The sequence below is a fragment of the Rhinolophus hipposideros genome (genome assembly GCF_964194185.1).
Source record: "Rhinolophus hipposideros genome assembly, chromosome: 8".
In the NCBI taxonomy this organism is placed as follows: domain Eukaryota; kingdom Metazoa; phylum Chordata; class Mammalia; order Chiroptera; family Rhinolophidae; genus Rhinolophus; species Rhinolophus hipposideros.
This window is the reverse complement of record NC_138054.1, coordinates 89,769,453-89,787,861: the sequence shown is the minus strand read 5'-3', so window position 1 is coordinate 89,787,861 and position 18,409 is coordinate 89,769,453. Positions and strand designations below refer to the sequence as shown.

Here is an 18,409-nt window from a genome sequence, read left to right as displayed (position 1 = left end):
TTTTTAAAAACCAATCTTAACAAACTATAAATAGAGGGAGCTTACGTTAAGTTGATAAAAGTGATATCTCCTAAAACCCTCTAACAAACAGGGAAACTTCTCTGGAGAGGCCCTCACACTGGGCTTCCCAGGGGCCCCCAGCCAGGCCCTGCGGTGATGGAGCCCCACCATTACAACCCCTGTGAAATAACCCGCCCTATGCAAGAGGCTGCACATACAAACAGCACAGCCTCAGGTGTAGGATGAGAGACAGGTTATGAAATATGTTTCAAACGATTAGCGTCTTCAAATAAGGAATTAAAATGGTACTAAGGATGAACAAGAAACTATGTTAAATAAAAACTCTCCAAAACAGTAGAAAAAAAATGGGTTTTAAAAACAAATAGAACTTCTTGAAATAAAAAATACAGTAATTGAAATAAAAAACTTAGTAAGTGAATTACAGCTGAGGAGGAATTAATGAATAGGAAGGTAAACCTGAGGAAATTACAGGGAGGGAGGGAGGGAGGGAGGGAGGGAGAGAGAGAGAGAGAGAGAGAGAGAGAGAGAGAGAGACAGAGAGACCAAGTGTCCATCACTAGATGAATAGGTAAACACATAATATATTCACACAACAGAATGTCATTCAGCCTTAAAAAAGAAGGAAACTGTCACTTGCTAAAACATGGAGTCACCTTAATGACATGCTAAGTGAGATAACCTAGTCACAAGAGGACAAATCTTGTATGATTCCATGTATATGAGCCTAGAAGAAGTCAAATTCATAGAGACAGAGAGTCGAATGGTGGCTGCTAAGGGCTGGGTGGGCAGGGGGATGGGGAGTGGTTTCATGGGGACAGTGTCAGTTTTGCAAGATGAAAAGTTATAGAGATGGATGGTCGTGCTGTTTGCACAACAGTGTGAAGGGACTTAATGCCAATAACCTGCACACTAATGTTTAAAATGGGAAATTTTCTGTTATATTTAACCACAGTCTTTTAAAAATAATTTTTTAAAGAAGGCAATAGGGCAACAATAGGACATGCAGGAGCTCCTCTATATTCTAGTAGAAGGAATATAGAAAACGGAGAAGAGAGATTTGTAGAAGTGATGGCTGAAAATTTTCTAGAACTGATGACAAAGACATAGAAGGAACCCCAGGATCAGTAAATTAGCTCATGAATGGGGAAGATTCAACAGTGGAAGGGTGTCAGTTTTCCTCAAATTATAAATCCAAAGCAATGTCAAGCAGAACCTTTTTTAAGGGATTTTGATAAACTGATTTAAAGGTTAACACAGAAGAGTAAAGGAACATGAGTAACTAAGATAAGTTTACGAACATCTGACTTTTCACCTGGAGAAAAATTCACTTTCTCTTACCACCCACCCACATACAAAATAAAATTCCAGATCTGGGAAAAACAAAATTGTACATTTCTTTTATTAAAGAATATTATCCTCATGACTCTGGAAAGAGAAGGCTGTCATAAGACACAAAAAGCAAAAACCATAAATTTGATTACTGGGACAATTGAAAAATGTGTATAAAAAAGATACTACTATACGTATGATTGAAAAATAGAGCAACAGATTGAGACGCTATTTGCCCGATATAACAGAGCACAGTGTGGAGGGTGCTTGCACAGGCTCAGAAGTGAAATTTCCTCTTAGCTGTGTAATCTGGGGTTGTTACACTGTGCTTCGTTCACTGCACTCATAGAGCGAGTCACCCTGGGACCACACAGTTTCACACGGAAGGGCCTGATAATCTCAGCCATTTTAGAGTTTTACAGGAATTTAATGTGGGCTAAATTTTGCGTATGACTTGGTCTCAAGGTAAAAGAACAAAGAAGCTAATGTTTGTTTAGGAGGCAGAGTTTAAGAACACTATGCTATGATTTACGTTGGGACTGACATCTCAGCCATGTCATCTGGTATTTGACTCTTCTAAAGGCAAAACAAAAAAAGAGAACTTGTTTTTGGTTTTGGTGAAAAACAAAAGCAAAACACCTTCAAGGCAAGAGAGCAGAGACCGCAGGAGTGAGTCCTGATCTCTGAAGCAGCTGCTCTCCCCATGTCCACCCCAGAGCCCGAGATCTGCCACCTCCACTTCTAGACCAAGACCTTGCCTAAGTCCCCAAATACTTGGTCAATGTCTTGTCTTCTTAAGACCACATTAGAACACAGATATCGTCACAGCAGTTATCGCCTGGTCTTACAATGAGACTTTCAGTTTGAGGCCTAGGTTTTAAACTCTGATGGGGGTCTATGAGTTTCGCGGAGTTGAAAATTCACCTTACCTTACCTGCCAAGTTTATTCACCAAGACGCCAACCATGAGGGATCCTATCAAGCCTCCGAAAGGGAACATGGACACAGAAATAGACCACAGCAACGTCAAGGAAAAGTCGCTCAGGTAATCAGTGGTTCTATCATAGTAGGTCTCATTATAAAATTCTCTCATGAGCTGGAGACAAGAGCGAAACAAACACCAAACAATATGACCTGGTTCTGCAGCAAGGGTAATGCCAAGTTGTTGGGCTAACAATGGGATAAGCTGGGCACATAGATGCAGACATTATTAAATGGAAGAAAGGGAGTGAGAACAAAGCTGTATTAACAGCAATGAGCAGAGGGTACCCCGGGGAGGGTCAGCAGGCCTCAGATAGGCAAACTGCCCAGGCTGTTTCTCACACCGGGAGTGACTGCAATGACCCCTGTCTTCCAGTCTGCTGGGTGGTCCCTGCCGCTCCAGACTCCCCCATAGATTGCCGGAAGATCAGAGACCAGCCCAGCCTTGCACTGTGTTTTGTGGGTGTTTCCCTCTCCCTTCATTGGAGGACCCACTGTGCAGTCCATGTGCATTGACCCATGTGCATTGGAGGACCATGCGCGTGCAGTCCCACCTTGGGGGCCATGCCCAGGCCCGGGCTGCCCCAAACCCACCTCCCTGTTTCCTGGGGGCTGCGTCTCACTCACCAGAGCGACCTACCTCAGAAGGGGAGTTAATAGCAGCCACATTGTACCCGTACTGGAAGGAGGACCCGAAGGCAGCTATCAGTGTTGCCAGGGCGAGCACAAGTGTCAGCTTCTGCGGGAGGAGAGACCATGGCTTAGGTCAGGAAGTAGCTGGGTCCCAGAGTTATTTCAAAGTCTTGTAGAAAGACGGAAGAGAACCTGAAGATTGTAGCCTTTCAACAACACTCTATCTTGAAAACCTGCCCTCTACCCACCTCTGGTTAGGACAGGCTTTCTGAACTGTAGCACTTAGGGCCAGATAATTCTTTGCTGTGGGGGGGTGTCCCCCATCTGTGACAACCCAAACATCTCCCAATGTTGCTAAGTGTCTCCTGGAAGGGGTGGGAAATTGCCCCCAGTTGAGAACCACTGGGTGAGAAAGACACTGAACGGTCAGCTACTCCCACACTCCGTGTAATGTCTGAATTGCTTCCGTGGCATTCCTGGCACGTAGCTGCATTTGCCAACTGCAGCGAATGTGCTCAAGCACCGCCCTCAACACAAACTCCCCTAAAAAATCAACGATGAAAAAAATGGGGAAATTTTTCATTATTTAGGGCCACTGATTAATTTCCTTGAGCCCCTGGACTTTGCTGTAACAGGCAGAAAGCACAGTGAGAAACTAAGTCCAGATTTCTGGGGATGATTAAACACACACACTTCGGTGGTAATAGCCCCCTTTGACACATGAGGAAACCAAATGTGCGTGTGACACCATCTTTCCTGAGGGAATTTACTAATAAAGAAAAGCGGGAGAAAAATACAAGTGGAAAGAGTTTTGCCCTCAGAAGCTATGCATCTCATCTTGAATTTGCCCACTGCCCCTTTCTAGCTTAATTGCCACGATTTTCAGTTTCCTCCTCTTCGGAATGATAATAACAGTCCCTCAGAGTTATTGCCAGGCTGAATCGTGAAAGTGTCTAGCCATAGAGTGAATCCACTGACTGGGGTGGGCCCGAGTACGGCTCTCAGAAGCTACCGTTCAAGCACCTTCATTCAGGTGTACCCTGCCACATGCCACATGCCACATGCCCCTCCAGTGGCAAGCCAAGGTGCTCCTGTCTTCCTCTGGGCAGCCTCCCACCTGATATAAACAGGACCTCTTGAGAGAAGTGAGGAGCACGACAGGCAGAGGAACCGCAGTCACTCCTGCCTTGTCACGGTGCCCGAGGACAGAGCAGGGACACTGGTCAAGAGCGAAGCCACCAGTGAGACTTCACCCTTCTCCTTCCTTCACTAAATAACAATTGGTGTATTCAACTGTGGGGACAGAGCCAGGAGTGCAGTTTCCAGGCTCTCGCCCTCACGTGGAAAGGTGCTGGCTCAGGTAGTAAATGGCCATCAACTGTGATTGGATGGCCATCAGCTGTGGCTAGTTGGCCGTCAGCTATAACCAGTGAGCCATTGGGCACTAATATAACTGCTGTGGCTACGCTAGCAGAAAATGGGGGCTAGCAAGAAGATGGTGGCTGGCGAGAGCGGATTGCAGTTAGCACGGCAGAGTGCAGTTAGCAAGAGGTTGGTTGGTTGGCAGAGAGAAGTGGACGGCAGGTTGCGGATCGTGTGGCTCCTGCTTCCTGTGTCTCCAACCCAGCTGCCAGCGAGAATATAGTGGTATGACTCCCCTATCTATGGCTCCGTGGGTGTTCCTTTTTGGCCTCACCATGTCCTGTGTTCTTATGTGGGGAGCTGCCCACAGGCAGCCTCACGTGACATCAACAGAAAGTTTTTGGTAAGGAAGATAAGAGCCTCAGACAAAGCAGCCTACCAAGGAGCAGTGGGCTCTGATTTCCAATCCTCCGCCCTCACAATCTTCTGGGGCCAGCGGGGGACAAAAGTGGGCAGATGTAATGCAGGGACTCAGCTCCCACTCCCCACACAAGAACGCAGGATATGGTGAGGCCAAAAAGGAAGAACGGAGCCATAGATAGGGGTTCATACCACTATATTCTCGATGGCGGCTGGTCGACACATAAAAGCAAACATCCACCAGTACCCCAACAAGGGGTCTTCCTGCATTCCCATCTTGCTGGCGGCTGGGCGAGACACAGGAAGTAGGATCAACATGATCCGCAGTCCACAATCCGCTTGCTAACTGCACTCTACCATCCGCTTCTCTGCTAACGAACCCCCAGTTGCCAGGTGCAATCCGTGTCTGCTAGCTCAGCCGCAGCAGTTATATCTGTGGCCAATGGTTAAATGGTTATAGCTGACAGCCATCTACTACCCGAGCCAGCACCTTTTCACGTGAGGCTGAGAGCCTGGAAACTGCTCTCAGGGACTCTGTCCCCACAGAGGAGCAAGTGATGGTGCCCAGGAGGGAATGTGAGTCCCGGGGCTGTTGCCATACCACCCTGTATTTTCTAAAGGCAGGGGTTGTACAAGTTGGCACCCCCACACTCTATCTGAGATATAGGACACGATCGGACTTAGCTCACCTCTCATCTGAGGTGCTCTGGATATTCATTCATTCATTCATTCATTCATTCATTCATTCAACATATTGAGCATCCACTGAGAGCTAGGCATTGTTCTGGGTGCTGGGGAGACAGTGGGAAGCCAAACAAAACTCCCTCCCCTATAGCTGTTCTATCGCTTAATTTTATGGAAGGAAGGGAAGGAAGGAAGAAAATGTTGATAAAACTTTCTCCAGTTCTGATTTTCTTCCCAGTAAATGATTAACTACAAATGCCTCAGGCTTCATTCATACTGCCAGGTGCAACTCCTGAGCTCTCTGCTTTGATGGGTTCTAAGGTCTGAAGTCCTTAGAAAGCTCAGCTGGGGAGCTGGCTGGTGTCCCAGGGGCTCGTGGCCCAGATTGGGGGGAAGACCGCTAGGTAGCATGAACAGACAGCTCCCTGACTGCTTTCATGAGATCCCAGCAAAAACTATCAGAAAGACCGCAGGCTGTAGGTCTCGAAGCATAGTGCACACAATTCGACTCTGCCTCTCTGGCTTCCTCCTTGAATTCAAGCTGCAGGCATAGTCTGTGCACCCCTAGGAATCAGGGCTGACCCTCTGTGGAAATAGCAAGACATTCTAAGTAGGTTCTCACCGACCTTGCTGGTCCAAATGCCTTCGTCCATGAAAGAAATATTTATTGATAGCTGACTCTGTGCTACCGTGTTTCCCCGAAAATAAGACCTAGCTGGACCATCAGCTCTAATGTGTCTTTTGGAGCAAAAATTAAGATAAGACCCAGTCTTATTTTACTATAATACAAAACCGGGTCTTATATAATATAATATGGTATAAGACTGGGTCTTGTACTAACTTTTGCTCCAAAAGAAGCATTAGAGCTGGTTGTCTGACTAGGTCTTATTTTCAGGAAAACACAGTAGGTCCCATACTACAGTCTGCTAAGCAAAACAGTTGCCCTCAAAAAGATTATGGTCCAATGGGGAAAATAGGCATTTTAAAAACTATGTAATAATTTGGTAATTAAACTATAACTGTAGTAAATTCTACAAAGAAAAACCACAGAAGTGGTTAAAAGGAGTCAGGAGAGTGATTGAGAGAGGATGGGGTCTTGGGTAAGGGGAGTGGGTGTGGCAGGGTCAAGAAGTGCCAGCTTTAAGGACCATTTAGGGAGTAAATTCAAAGGACTTGGCACCCCCTGAGGAAAGTGCAAATCAAAACCACAATGAGCCACCACTTCTCAGTCACCAGGATGGTTAAAATCAATAATACAGATAATAATAAGTGTTGACAGGGATGTGGAGAAAATTGGAACCTTCTTACATTGCTGGTGGGAACATAAAATGGTGCAGCCACTTTGGAAAAGTCTGGCATTTCCTCACAAAGTTAAACATAGAGTCACCATGTGGCTCAGCAGTTTCACTCCTAGATATATATGCAAGAGGAATAAAAACATGTTCACATAAATTTGAACATGAATGTTCAGAGCAGCATTATTCACAATAGCCAAAAAGTGGGAACAACCCAAATGTCCATCAACGGATGAATGGATAAATAGAATGTGGTCTATCCATACAATGGAATATTTGGCTACAAAAAGGAATGAAGCATTGATACATGCTACAATGTATCATGCTACAATGCACCTTGAAAACACGCTAAGTGAAAGAAGGCAGTCACAAAAGACCACCTGTTGTCTGATTCCATCTATGTGAACTGTCCAGAACAGGCAAATCCACAGAGACAGAATATAAATTAGTGGTTGCTTGGGGTTGGAGAAGAGGAGGGGTGGGAGAAAATGTGGAGTGACTACAAGTGGGTACTTTCAGGGGTGATAAAAATGTTCTAAAGTTGGGCCGGCCCGGTGGCTCAGGCGGTTAGAGCTCCGTGCTCCTAACTCCAAAGGCTGCCGGTTCGATTCCCACATGGGCCAGTGGGCTCTCAACCACAGGGTTGCCAGTTCGATTCCTCGAGTCCCACAAGGGATGGTGGGCTGCGCCTCCTGCAACTAGCAACGGCAACTGGACCTGGAGCTGAGCTGCGCCCTCCACAACTAAGACTGAAAGGACAACAACTTGACTTGGAAAAAAGTCCTGGAAGTACACACTGTTCTCCAATAAAGTCCTGTTCCCCTTCCCCAATAAAATAAAAAATATATATATTCTAAAGTTAATTGTGGTTGCACAATTCTGTGAATATACACTGAATTATATACTTTAAATGGTGAATTGTACGTTAATGTCTCAATAAAGGTACATGTAAAAGAAAGCCAGGACTTAAGCTTTCTTTTCTTTCCTTTCCCTCTCTTTCTTTCTGTCTCTCTGTCTCTCTCTTTCTCTCTCTCTCCTCCCCCTTTCTTTCTTCCTTTTTATTTGGTACTGGGGGAGAGGACGGGGCCAAAGCAGATGTCCAGGTCTCCCAACAGCTTTTTAAAATGGCCAGTGGCCCAGTGGCATAGAGACATGAATGGGAGGAGGCTCTCCTCAGAGGCCAAGGGGAGCCATGCCCCTGAGCTGTGCTTTTGGGAGAAACCAGAGACCACATCCCTCGTGCCCATGGTAAATCGGCTTCCTGTTTTTCATAATGCTGAGAACATGGACACTAGTAACCAACTTCAGGGCTGGGGGTCTGACAGGGTGTGATTCAGGACCCTGGGAAGGAAGCCCCACCCAAACTACCTCCCTTAGGAATTTGTCTCCACTTTCTGTTCCCACCATCAGAGAGACACTCTCAGTACAAGACTTTTCCTTGTCAGGAATCTTCAGTCAGAATGCAGAGATCCCTGGAAGAGTGCTTATGCTTTATCAACACTTTAAGTCACTTTATCACACTGTGGAACCCAAAGTTTCACCAACAGACACTGAGGTCTAAGTGGAGGGGGGAGAGGAGAGAGAAACATCATAACATCATAACATATTAGAGCTGCGGGTGAGGGGTGCAGGTTGAAGTACAGCCACTGAAGCCTAAGAGCGTGGGATCAAATCCCAGTTCTCCTGCTGTTGACTATGTGGCACTGAGCCAGTTACTTGGTTCCTTCACCTGTAAAATGGGGACGATGACACTACCTTCCTCACAGGATTGATGTGAAGAATAAAGGAGTTCATACATATAAAATGCCCAGAGCTGGGTTTGCTATCATTAATTATTAATAGTGAGGACCCAGAGGGCAAGTTACTTGCTCAACGACGCTGAACTCGTTGATGGTGGGGACAGGCCACACACACAAAAAAAAAAAAAAAAAAAAAATACGTTTTTCATTTTCCAAAGCACTTTGGCTTTCTTTTTCTAATCCATTTTATTATTTTTTTCTTTCAAGAATCCTCTTTCCTGGCAAAGTCGTTGATGCACATTGGACAGATTCTTTTCTCTTTACATGTGAGGAACCCAAAGGCCAGTGAAGCTGCAGTCACGCAGCCACCAGAGGACAGAGATCCCACCAGCCAAATGGTAGCCCAGCCCTGATCCCTGCAGCCTTTGCTGGTCCCTCCACTTCTCCTTGGCTCCCCACCCACCAGCTTCGCTTAATGATTTGCAGACTCTTACAAGTAGCCACCAGTGGAATAGTTTTGTTTTGCTGTCTCCCAGGACACTTAGCACGTGCTCACATGGGCAGGTTCACCCTCAGGTGGCTGGAAGGGACAACCTGCATGGCACTGGGCACTGAAGGCTCCCTTTCATGGAGAACGGAAAGGGCAGGTAGCTGTGATCAGCCCATAGCTTTCGCATGTGACCATTTTAAACAGTTCCTTTCAAAATCTACTGCTCATCTTCAGGCTATCACATGGGGGCATTTCCATTCTTTTGCAGCCACACCTGGGGGCACAGCTGGGTGGTGCATTTCTCTTTGGAGAGGGGGCATAGACCAGATCAGGGCATCCCCTGATCCCCCAAACTCCTAAGTTCTCGTTACCTCCCAGTCCCTTTTCTATAAAATAGAGGGGATAACACTTGACTTTCCAACACTTTCTTAGTTGTGAAAGCCAAACAAGAGAATCCAGGTGAAGGTACTTAGTAATCTCTAAAGCAGTGATTCTCCTTGGGGCAAGGGTGCTATTGGCAGCTAGTTAGGAGAGAGCAGGGATGCTGCTAAACATTCTTACAACACACAGGCCAGCCCCCCACCATAGCAAAGAATTACTAGGCCCCAAATGTCTATAGTGCCCTGCTCTAAAGGATGACCAAACATTTACGGGGAATTTACTATGTGCCAGGTAATTTATATGCATGATCTCATTTAATTGTTCCAACAGCACTATCAGACGGTATGGTTATTATATCCATTTTACAGACAAGAAAATAAAGGCACGGAGTAGGTAAATAATTTGCCCAATCTCCCACAGCTAGAACTGCGGTGGGAATGAATTCCAGGTACCTCTACCTCCCACACCTGCTCTTAATCTGTGACCCTATGGCAAGGGTCTCATATCCATGACTGAATAGTAATTTGCACAAATATGTACCTCTTCCCCTGTAAATATAAACAGATGTTGTTGTGATGAATAAAATACAAATTTCTGAAAAGTGTTGATAAATTCATATTATCTTTCTGTCTTTATGCATTTTCCTAAATCAAGGGACTCGAGAAGTACAACGGCAGGTCCAGAAAAATCTTCTGTCTTTAAAACAAAGGGAGTCTCGTCATCTAAAAGGTAGGGAATCTCTGCTATAGATTTGAATTACATTCAAACCTACAGCCTCTTTTCTGAGTCCAACGTCTTTTCATACTGGCTTAGCTATGTCACTTGCTGAAAAGGTTAATGAAAATACTCTGAAGCCCAAATCAAAACAAATGACAAAACATCTCACAATGTCTAAGGATTTCCCTGCTGGTTTTGAAATCCTTTCATCCCAAGTTCTTTCAGTGAAGGGAGTTAGGACAAATCAACTCCTTGAGTCTCTTCAATTTGGTTACAGATACTTTTCAAAGCTGTCCCATTAGATGGATTCCCAAAGAATGTCTAAATCAAAATGTCTCTAAATCTCTCCTCTCTGGTCCCTGTAGAAGTTCAGTTGCTGGGTGAACTCTGAGGGGTGGGTCACCCCAAACTGCCCTCCCCTACACAGAGACCCCAAGAACTCCCCCTAGCATTGCTGCACAGGCCCTGCCAGTGGGCTACTCCACACCCCTTCCCAGGGCAGCACACTTACCCCTTCCTTTTTGGTTGCAGCCTGTGGATCCATCTTAGCTCTGGAAAGATGTGCTGCTTACTTCCTTTCAGCCAAAATACTAAATGCACTGGATGGAGAGAGAAGACACCCTGAATGCACTTTGGCCGTGCCAAGTAACATCCAATAGCATTTTTATAGCCAGTCTAAGGCCGAATAACCCTTTCAGAAACCCAGAGGTTTCTTTCACTTCTTTTAAACTAAATGTCTGGAGTTTGCTCAGCAAGTTGGCACCCCCCACAACCACAAGGACAGCGCCTTCCAGATGGGGACAGTCTGTGCTATTTCGTCACTGTGAAAGCCTTCACTAGTCAGGCTTGTGGTGAGTGATTGGAAGGGTTATTTCTGTCACAAACACATGGACGGCAACAGCTGCCACTGACCCTCCACCACACCAGGTAAAATGGGGCATGAGATAATGTCACTAGAGGCTTCTAGGAAGTGGTCCCTGCCAGGAAGCTTACAGCCGAGTCTCTCTACTGGAGAGTCAGCTTTTGCCCAAATGACCATGCAACACTTTCTCGGAGAGTTTCTTATCCTTTTTAAGAGTCTCAGAGTGGCCTAGAGACATTATTTTCTGTATAATTTCACTATTGGAAAAGCAGTAAATATTTCAAATCCCTTTATCTGCAGGGCAGGGAGAGTGAGTCACAGCTGTTGGTCTGCAGCCTCCGTGCATGGCCAGGCCAGTGCCAGACCCCTGTGCTGGGCACGTGTTCAGCTGCCATGTGTCACGCTAGGTCAGGTGGCCAAAATCCAGAACAAAGTCCTATAAGGCCTGCAGACTTTCATCTTTACAGGACATATTCCTTGTTTTACTTGCTGAAGCACAAATCCAGTTAATTCAGCCATTTCCTCCCCTCTTTTACCTTCAAGTAAATAGTTATCTGGGAGTCCACGTGTCACGCACTGTTCCTGGCCTCAGCAGCGAACTTGGGAATTGTGACCAGGCTCCACTGTGTGGGAGACTGCAAAGAGGGTGACAGTGTAATAACCCTTGTGTTTGTGTGTCTGCATGTGAGTGTGTGTTGGGGGGGGCGTCCCTATGTCCCCATTCACCACGGAGACCTGGCCATTCCCTTTCACCAACTGTCTTTTTCCTTCCGTGTCACAGCCCTGATATAATGATTTCCAACTAAAGTTTCACAAGACCAGAGGTTTCCAATTATTTCAAAGTGTTATGAAAAATTCTCCAAAGAAAATGTAGTTTAGTTGGGAGGAAAAATCAGCTACTGGGGAGGGCAGGGAAGGGTACAGGTTGTGCAAACAACAAAAATGTCGAAAGTTTGTAAAAGTCAGCCCAGAGGAAATCAGAAGACCCCCTTGGTGGCCCAGATCTTCCACTTCATTCCGTGTGTGACTTTGGGCCAGTGAGGAACTAAAAACTGAGGGGTGATGGCAGACGCAGACATACCCCTAACCTTGCCTCGACTTCCCCAACTGGAGTGAGGGGGAGGGGACGGTGGTCCAGGCCCACAGGTAACTATCTGGAGCGGCTGGAGCTGCAGTACCTGGCTCCTGTGGGTCCCAAGGCATCGCAGGCATAGCCTTGTCGTCACTAACGCCTCCGCAGTGGCGGGCGAGCAGCGCGAGGACACGTTGCGGCGAGGAGGCCGCCGTGATGGCCGCCGCGATGCCCGCCGCCGCGATGCCCGTCAGGCTCCGTCCACGACTGGGTCTTCCTCAGCCCCTACCCGTGTCCTCCCGGCCCAGGACGCTTGACCCTGCGGCAGGTGGAGTGGAGCGACCTCCTGCCCCTTGTCGTGCGCCGCCGTTAGGCCTGGCCGAGACCCGTGGGCTCCGAGGGCACCTGGGACTCCGCAGGGGCCTCGATCAGTCACGAATTGGCCCAAAGGTTTAGGGACTGTCCCTACCAGGTCCTCGGTATAGGGTCCTTCCCAGCCCCGGGATTTGCACACAGCAGCCTCTGGGACTCAGGCCGCCATTAAGGGGCCTTTGGGCTCTTGGGGACCTGGGGGCTCAGTCGTGGGGAATGGCCCACTGGTCGGAGGAGGGGGCTGTCCTTATCAGAGGTCCTTCCAGGCCCCTGCCTCAGGCTGATCTGAGGTGTGTGCCTGGCTTCACCCACTGCAAGTGGTCTTTTTTTTTTTTTTTTAAGATTTTATTGGGGAAGGGGAATAGGACTTTATTGGGGAACAGTGTGTACTTCCAGGCCTTTCTTCCAAGTCAAGTTGTTGTCCTTTCAGTCTTAGTTGCAGGGGGCGCAGCTCACCATCCCTTGCGGGACTCGAGGAATTGAACCGGCAACCTTGTGGTTGAGAGCCCACTGGCCCATGTGGGAATCGAACCGGGGGCCTTTGGAGTTAGGAGCATGGAGCCCCAACCACCTGAGCCACCGGGCTGGCCCCTGCAAGTGGTCTTTTTGGTTTTCTGAACTTTCAGGTTCATTTATTACCCACCAGAGCTGAAAACGGGCTCGGGTCTCAGGTTCCCACTTCATGGACCTTACCCTCCCCACCCTGCCCTGTCTCTGTCCAGTCTGTACTAGAAGGGAACCAGGCAACTGAACCTTATTTTTGCCTTGGGGTTTAAAATGACAATAAACCATGTTGATTAGCCCAGGAATTTTTTTGTCTAATTGCAGATAGCAGACTTGAGGTGTGTCACAGGAACACGTACTAATATTTCCAAGGAACTTGATTTATGTTTCGAAACTACTTTTGATGAGAGCCAGAGTCCCTTTTAAAGTTAGAAAAAGTGGACAGTTGCAGGGCCACACTCAGGTACTGGCATGGCCTTTCTCACTTTCTCTTCCCCACCTTCCACACAGGGATTAATTACAGGGAAAGCACATTAGGATTTTCTCATTGAGAGAGAAAAGGATCCAAAGCGAATTTTCCTCTTTCTCAGAGGGCCATGTATTAGGTCCTCTCTAACCTCTCACAATGGGGAAAGTGCTTACCAAGAATCTTCATTTACTAAGGATTCTGACATGAGGATTTGGGTCTCAGATCTCCATTCCCAAATCATTATTACTATTTGTTACTAGTATTTTTTAATGTTATAAAATATAAGTATGTTAGCACACAACTTTAGAGAACCTGTCAGAATCTGAAAACAGTGGTTTTTCTGGATGTGAGATTATAGATGATTTTATTCCTAGCATATATCTACATTTATGTTTACTGAGCCTACCACTGTATTAGAAGAGGGATACAAAAGGGTAAAAAAATAAAAATATCTTTGGCCATCATGCAGCTTAGACTCTAGTTGAGGAAATAAAATTTAGTCAAACACATTGTTGAATTTAATAAAAGGGCTCTAAAGATGGGCTGGTTAGTGAAGTCTTCCCTAAAAAAGTTAGCTTGAGCTGAGATGGAAAGGAAGAATGAAAAGACCTTACTCAGTCAAAGGCAGGTGGTGATGGGTGGTGGAGAGAGCCTTCCGGACAGGGAACAGTACGTGCCAAGGCCGTATGGTAGAAGAGAGTACTATGCCATCAAGAAATTGCAAGGTCAGTGTGGCTCAAGAGCACAGAATAGAGGAAGAGTAGAGGGAGGAGGAGGCTGGTGGGGTGGGCAGGGCTGGACTATGTTTATTTTAGCACTTGTAGGCCATGTTAAGGAGCTTGATTTTTGTTCTAGGAACAGAGAGAAGGCATTAAGAGTTTTGGAGAGTGATCAGATTTGTGTTTTTAAAAGTTCACTCTAGCTGCCTTGAGCGGACAAGAGACCAATGGATTGCGGGTAAGGGATCAGTAGCTCTTTGCTGTAGAGCAGGTAAAAGATGGTGGTCATTCGGATCAGTACGGTGGAAGAGATTAGAGAATACATTTGAGAGATACTTAGGACGTAGAATTGATGAAACTTGGTGATGAACAGGATGAGGGGAGGGGAAATAAGAGAATTGCTATATTACTGTTGGAATAAAATAAAACATAAGTGATCTTTTTGAAAATGAAGCTTTTCAGAATTAAAGAAAAATGTTTACATAGGAAAATTTAACCAGGTCATAAAATGTTGAATTAGCACCACAAAGCAGGCTCGCAAATCCCTGGGCTATTCTGAGACCAAACAATGACACCAGAACTTCAGGTGACTGCTTGTCTCACCTCTGCTAGGAATGTTCTGGAATTTTAAAGCTTTGACCTGGGCCTCTGTTGCAGACTGCTGTGGCTCCTCCAGCCCAACCCCAAATCCATTTGCTCGGTCCCTCTTCAATAGTAATAGAATTGGGGCAGGAACTATGGTTGCCCAAAGTTAAGGCTATGTTTTCCCATTGCCCTTGTTGCTGGCATGGACAAACAACATAGTTCTGTCTAATGCAAGGTATACAAAGGTGTCATGTGGGGGCTTCCAGGAAACTTGCTCTCTTCTTTGTCTCTTTCTCCATCCAGCTTGAACCATGAGGTCGAAGCCACATGGGACAAAGCAACAAGATGGAAGGAGCTTGAGTCCCTTACCCATAGAGTGCTATTCCAGCAGCTGGCCACACACCTGGACTGAACATTAAAGAACTACTCCTCCCTTTTGTTTTCTGTCACTTGCAGCTGAACCTAATTCTCATTGATATAACTATTAAACATTTGCCTGAAAGTCAGGACAGAAAACCAGAAGGGATGCTATCCCTTGAAGAAGCTGTGAGGACATTTTCACATACATTATGTTTTCACTGACTACGGCCTACATCAGATTTTAAATTTTTTTACAAAATGGCTCTCCACTGGAAGTGAACAGCCTAAAGACCCATGTCTTAAAGGAGAAAGCGTGAATCCTTGAGCCATTAGGAACAACTGTCAGTGGAGATTTACCCAGGCTGCTGTTTTCATTATATTGCATCTGTTTTTTGTTTGCGTTCTGATTAAAAAGTTGCATGGGATCTGAGTGGTCGGCCCTAACCCTATTTTCCCTTAAGGCCTGTTATTTTTAAATGCCACATGGTAGACTGTAGGGTACTTCAAGAACATATGTATCACATTAGAGCAGAGGGCACAAAGAGAGTCTGTTACCAAGGTGGGGTGTGTCTGTGGATTGCTGGATTGGAGGAAGGGAGGAGAGAGCACTGGGTCATTCCCATTCCAGGTGTAGATAATGAATGAGTAATTAACAGGTCCTGGCTGGCTCCAACTATAATCCTCCTGGTGTAGAGAAGGGGCGGGGTCCAGCAGGTTGACAGGACTGCCCAAACCCAGTGCCCAATGGGGCTAACCACACCTCATCCAGCCTGCCATCACCATCAGAACCCAACTATATGCAACATGAGTAGAAGGAAGGGGGGAAAAAGTGCCCGATCCAAGTTAACTTTCTTGCTCCATAGGCCCGTTCTGCTCTGCCAACCTGGAATCCAGACCAAGATCCTATCAGACGCCCCCAAGGCAGGGAGGCTGCCAATCACACTCTGACACACCTGGTGAGTAAACTTCAGAAACATTACAAGGTTCCTTTGTTTGCTTACAAAGAACAGAATTTGACCTCACCTATCAGAATGCATCTGCACTAAAGGTGTGTCCTTTGGGAATTACGGACAGAGAGCGTGAAGGCCAAAGGGTTGCGAGGCTCCTCAGGGACCCAAGTGGTTTCTGTTGATTACACGTTACTCTAGGTAGACAACTCTTTTTTTTTTTAACTGTAGCAAGAAACACATTAACAAAATTTACCGTTTTAAGTGTACAGTTCAGTAGTGTTAAGTATATTCACATTGTTGTGCAACCAATCTCCCGAATTTTCTCATCTTGCAAAACTAAGGCTCTGTATCCATTAAGCAACAACTCCCCATTTCTCCCTCCCCCACTCTGGCAACCTCCATTCCACTTTTTGTTTCTATGAATTTGAGTAGTCTAGGCACCTCATCTAAATGGAATTGTACAGTATTTGTCTTTTTGTGACCGGCTTATTTCACGTAGCAGAATGTCCTCGAGGTTCATCCATGTTGTAGGCAAGGATGGGGAGAGATTGGAACCCTTGTGCCTTGCTGGTGGGAATGTAAAATGGTGCAGCTGCTGTGCAAAATGGCTTGGTTCCTCAGGAAGTGAAACACAGAATTACCATATGACCGAGCAAGTCTACTCCTAGATACATGTACCAAAGAATTAAAACAGGTACTCAAGCATATATGTGTATGTGCACATCCATAGCTGCACTATTCACAATAGCCAGAAGGTGGAAATAGCCCCAATGTCCATCAGTGGATGACTGGACAAACAACTTGTGATATATGCTTGTACATGTGATGGATTCTGCAGCTATAAAAAGGAATGAAGTACTGATATGTATATGTGGTGCACGAGCCTCAAAAACATTACACTAAGTGAAAGGAGCTAGGCACAAAGAGGTCCCATTGTATGATTCTATTTATATGAGAAATCCAGAATAGATAAATCCATCGTGACAGACAGAAAGTAGGCTGGTGGTTGCCAGGGCTGGGATGGAACTGCTTAATGGGTATGGGTTTTCCTTCAGGAGTGATGGGATGTTTTGGAACTAGATAGAGGTGGTGGTAGTGAAACATCATGAATGTACCAAATGCCACTGGATTGCATGCTTTGAAAAGGTTCATTTTATGCTATGTTAATTTCACCTTAATAAAAAAAAAAGGAATAAATGCTGAAATACTCTATAATAGTAGGCTACTACACATCTCTTTCCGAATCCCTGTTTTGTGACCTCACGTTAATAGTGTTAAAGGATAATCTTCTAAAACAGGTGAAAATAATAACTCTTGTACAAACAAAAAAAATAAGCACGTGTTAAAGATTTCATCTCACTCCTTACTGAGGGACCCAGGCAGATGTTACAACTGATTCAAAAGAGAATCCGAAGAGCAGACCCATTTGTAGGTCTGGGAGGTTGACGTGAGTTTGCAAACGCATCTGACCTGGTTTCCTAAGCAGGAGGGACGTCAACTGAACCTCCCCAGACAGAATTTACTTGCGTGTCTACAGACAAATATTTTGCATTAGCATCAGTTATTTATAATTTACAGAATTGGAAGTTCAAAGGCAGTACAAGGACAGAGCCATGTAGAATCAGGAAGTGTGCTGGAAGCCATGCATGGTTTTCCACCAAAGCACACTTTTCCCTACAATCGTGTGAAATCAGCCTGGGTGGGAGCTTCACAGGTATCAGCAAAGGCCCCTCCCCTCCAGTCTGGGCCATTGCTGAATATCTACAGCACCGCAGGGAATCTAGCACTACATGATGCCCCAGAACCAGGTAACTCACCTTATGATTCCAACATGGGGTTTTGAGAAACAAGTTATGAAGCCGGCAGCTCTACAGGGGCTGCCAGACACTCCAGTTCCCCCTGAAGACAGACCGCATGCGCATCAGCCCACATTCTTGAAGTTCCTGGAACCAGAGTTCTTCCAGGCCTCACTAGTCTGTGCACCAGCAGCAACCACATCACCTGGGAGCTTGTTAGAAATGCAGACTCGTGGGCTCCACCCCAGGCCTGCTCAATCAGAACCAGAAGCCCAGATGGGTCCGGCTCTCCTGAAAGTCTGAGAAGCATTGCTCTTTGCTTTTCCTGAATGTGGCATCAGGGACTCCCCACTGCACACCCAGCCCCGAGGCCTCCCAGATCTGTCCCCAGCCGGGCAGACTCACTGCCTGGCCTGGAACACGTCCCCAGGGCTTTCCTCACTGCTCATCCGGGTGCAGCACCCAGCACCTGACCTCAGACTCTCACCTCTCACTATCTGCCTTTCCTCCGGGGTGGTGGGGTGACAGGCAGGCAGGGGACAAATGCTGGCTGCAGGGAGGTTTTCTCTGCTGGTATTTGAGAAGCTCTCCCTGATGCAATGAGCCCAGGTAAATCCAGGGATTCGCTGTCTGCCAGGAGAAGAAAAGCTACAGAAAGGATTAGAGGAA

The 18,409-nt window shown here is 46.3% G+C and overlaps 1 protein-coding gene across 5 annotated transcripts in view; it reads right to left on the bottom strand.

Moving 5' to 3' along the window:
* The window catches only part of SLC2A5 (solute carrier family 2 member 5), a 49,362-nt gene that overhangs the window by 10,749 nt on the left and 20,204 nt on the right, over window positions 1–18,409 (bottom strand). The window contains exons 1-3 of one of the 5 annotated variants that reach the window (XM_081055495.1): window positions 10,563–10,847; window positions 2,971–3,069; window positions 2,285–2,445 (exon numbers count right to left, since the gene is read on the bottom strand). In XM_081055495.1, the coding sequence (XP_080911621.1) occupies window positions 2,285–2,445; window positions 2,971–3,069; window positions 10,563–10,595 (293 nt within the window). In that variant the 5' untranslated portion in view covers window positions 10,596–10,847. Of the gene's footprint in view, window positions 1–2,279; window positions 2,446–2,970; window positions 3,070–10,562; window positions 10,848–18,409 lie in introns of those variants that run through there. The other 4 variants (XM_081055494.1, XM_081055498.1, XM_081055497.1 and 1 more) reach the window with 4 other exon arrangements.